The sequence below is a fragment of the Nyctereutes procyonoides genome, unplaced genomic scaffold (assembly GCF_905146905.1).
Source record: "Nyctereutes procyonoides isolate TBG_1078 unplaced genomic scaffold, NYPRO_anot_genome, whole genome shotgun sequence".
Lineage (NCBI taxonomy): Eukaryota > Metazoa > Chordata > Mammalia > Carnivora > Canidae > Nyctereutes > Nyctereutes procyonoides.
In genome coordinates, this window is record NW_026575047.1 from 60,860,861 (window position 1) to 60,864,427 (window position 3,567).

A 3,567-nucleotide genomic window follows, 5' to 3' on the forward strand; every position below is an offset into this window, starting at 1 on the left:
ATAAAAAAGTAGTTTTCACTCTCATGTAGAAGTGTGTAGGATTTCCCTACAAACACTGAGTTATGCCTAAATTTGCTCATTAACAATCATTTACCCCCAATAAAATCCTAAGACGCATTATTGGACAATATATCAAGTTATTGTTAACTATTGATATTCCCAGAGAGGTTGCACTTACCGATTTTTTTTACAGGATGGATACCTGGATAACTTCAAGCAGCTGCTTGAAACACAAACCTCCATGAGGCTAAGTTTTGACATGAAGGAGGGGAGGGAATTTCCTGAGCACCTATCTAAAGAGATTTCTGGAGGGAAGAAATGTACATTGGGGTATAGGGAGGCTTAACACTCCTTGGAGGTGCAGAAATGGACAGTGACAATGTCACTGAGAAAGGTAGGGTACTTTATACTATGGCTACAAAGATTGGCTCATATTGTGTCCATTTGTTTCTAGATGTTGTTTGGGCAAGTTACATATATCAAAACTCAGAGAACATAAGCTGTAGGGTTAGGGAGCTGATTTACTAGTGAGGAAAGTTGAATTGAAGCAGGCAAGAACACAAATTGTTCAAAGAGGTCACTAAGATAAACCCTAAGACAGATTCTGAAGGCTGAGTGCTGTGAAGAACACTGAGTTGGTCAGGCCAATCAGGCTGGCAAAGAACAAATTGGACAGATCATCCCCTCTGGACTCCATCCAGGACCCAAAACATCACAACAGGACATATATAAAGTACAGATAAATTGGGTTTATATTTAAGTTCCAGAAAAAAAAATTCATTATACCACTTCAGAAAACCCCTGCCTAAGCAGTCCCAGCCTGGCTTAAATATACTTTCATTTGCCTAAACATGGGGTGAAAAACAAAACTACATCTTTGTATTTTAAAGTTTTATCTCCGTATTTAGAAATAATTCAAAGTACAGAGAGCAGAACTAACTATAAATGAATGCTCTAGTGTTAAAATTCTGCATAGGACAAATTATGATCAATATAAGATACTAAATATCTGTCCAAATCCTTACAATGTACAACATGAGTGGACCATAATGTAAATTATGTACTTTGACGTGTCCATATAAGATCATCATTTGTAACAAAGGGTACCACTCTGGTGGGGGGTGTTAGTAACAGGAGAGGCTATGCATTTGTAAAGGCAGGAAGCATATGGAATATTTCTGTACCTTCCCCTCAATTTTGCTGTGATGCTAAGATTGCTCCAAAAAAAGTTTTAATTTTAAAACACAAAAAAATACAAAATAACAGATCCTTCTTGGTTTTGAAAATGGAGCATTTCAGTATGGTGTGAAAAAAAACTAAAGAAAATAAGGATGGGGGGGGCTGAAAACTGACATAACTGCCTCCAGGATGAAGACAAATAAAATCTGTACAAAAGGCAATATTGCTGAGAAACTGTAAATCAGACATATGATTTATGTTTTGTTTTGTGTTTATTTTACATCTTTGGAAATATGCTTTCTAGTTAAAAGCACAAGATCCATACTAAACCTTTCCCATAGACGTCTCTATGCTAACAAATTAAATTAACTAGAAGAAGAAAGTGCATGTGAGCAGGCTTGCCAGAATGTCCTCCTTCAGGTTCAAGTACTAGCTTCTTATGACACTTCTTTCTCCAGGCAAAATCCCTCCTGGTGCAAGGCAGTGATGAGAAATCATACAGCAGTAACAACATTCATCCTGCTAGGATTGACAGATGACCCAAAAATACAAGTTCTGCTCTTTGTATTTTTGTTTCTCACCTACATGTTGAGTGTAACTGGAAACCTCATCATTATCACCCTCACACTGGTGGACTCCCATCTTAAAACTCCCATGTATTTTTTCCTCCGAAATTTCTCTTTCTTAGAAGTCTCATTCACCACTGTCTGTATTCCCAGATTCCTGTATACTATGACCACTGGAGATAATACTGTTTCCTATAATGCTTGTGCCACCCAGTTATTCTTTGTTGTCCTCTTTGGAGCAACAGAATTTTTTCTCCTTGCCGCCATGTCCTATGACCGCTATGTGGCCATTTGCAAGCCCCTGCATTATACAACTATCATGAACAACAGAGTCTGCACTACCCTCGTTCTCTGCTGTTGGTTTGCTGGCCTGTTAAGCATCCTCCCGCCTCTTGGCCTGGGCCTCCAGCTGGAATTCTGTGACTCAAATGTGATTGATCATTTTGGCTGTGATGCATCTCCAATTTTACAGATAACCTGCTCAGACACAGTCTTAATAGAGAGAATTATTCTGAGTTTTGCCGTACTGACACTCATTATTACCTTAGTGTGTGTAGTCCTCTCCTATACGTACATCATTAAGACCATTCTAAGATTCCCTTCTGCCCAACAAAGGAAAAAGGCCTTTTCCACCTGCTCTTCCCATATGATTGTGGTTTCCATCACTTATGGCAGCTGCATCTTCATCTACATCAAACCTTCAGCAAAGGAAGGAGTAGCTATTAATAAAGTAGTGTCTGTGCTCACTACTTCAGTTGCTCCTTTGTTTAACCCATTCATTTATACGCTTCGAAACAAACAAGTGAAAGATGCCTTCAAAGACACAGTAAAATGGATTGTATTTCTCACAAAGAAGTAAGAGACTATTGATTTTTTTGAGGCTAGGTTAATTTTAAATCTGAATAACCCATCCATGAATTTGCCAAATAAATGGTTAATGAATATTTCCACAAAAACGTTTCCACTGCCCATTCCAGAAATTTTTTGTGTGTATTATATCATGAAATATGATACAACTACAGAATTGAAAGAATAGTTTTCCGAGTACTGAATGTGTTCTACTGTCATTGCTTGATGGTGTTTAAACATAGACTCAAGGAGAACAAGACTAAATTTAGGGGCAGCACAACTAAGTCCTACTTAGATAACTTCTTCAATATCCAGACTTACATTATCCCTTAATTTAAGAAGAATGTTAGTGAGGGATGGGCAAAATAGGTGAAAGAGGCCAAGTGTATGGTGGTGGATGGTAACTAGATTTGTGGTGGTAATCCCTTTGTAATGTATACAGATGTCAATCTTAATGCTGTATACCTGAAACATATAATGATATATACCAATTTACCTCAATTTCTAAAAAAGAAGAATGTTAGAGATTAGGAGCCTTGACTAAAGCATCAAAAATATTGCTAATTTGAGAAGGGGCATTTGGTTGCTTAGCACAGACTGACTACTGAAGATACAATCCAGGTATAGTGTGAAAAAAAGCTGTTCGTGGGAATGTGACCTGGTACAGTCACTCTGGAAAACTGTGTGAAAAGAGTTAAAAATAGAGTGGCCCTATGACCTAGCAATTGCACTGCTGGGGATTTACCCCAAAGATACAGATGCAGTGAAACGGCAGGACACCTGCACCCCAATATTTATAGCAGCAATGTCCACAATAGCCAAACTGTGGAAGGAGCCTCAGTGACCATCAAAAGATGAATGGATAAAGAAGATGTGGTCTATGTATACAATGGAATATTACTCGCCATTAGAAACAACAAATACCCACCATTTTCTTCAACGTGGATGGAACTGGAGGGTATTATGTTGAGTG

At 38.1% G+C, this 3,567-nt stretch overlaps 1 protein-coding gene across 1 annotated transcript; it reads left to right on the forward strand.

Annotated features, from left to right (window-relative positions):
• The first annotated feature begins 1,665 nt into the window (after positions 1–1,665).
• Positions 1,666–2,604, forward strand: LOC129510505 (olfactory receptor 6C2-like). Its single transcript, XM_055326729.1, has one exon. The coding sequence runs from the start codon at positions 1,666–1,668 to the stop codon at positions 2,602–2,604; it is 939 nt and encodes a 312-aa protein (XP_055182704.1).
• Positions 2,605–3,567: the final 963 nt, after the last annotated feature.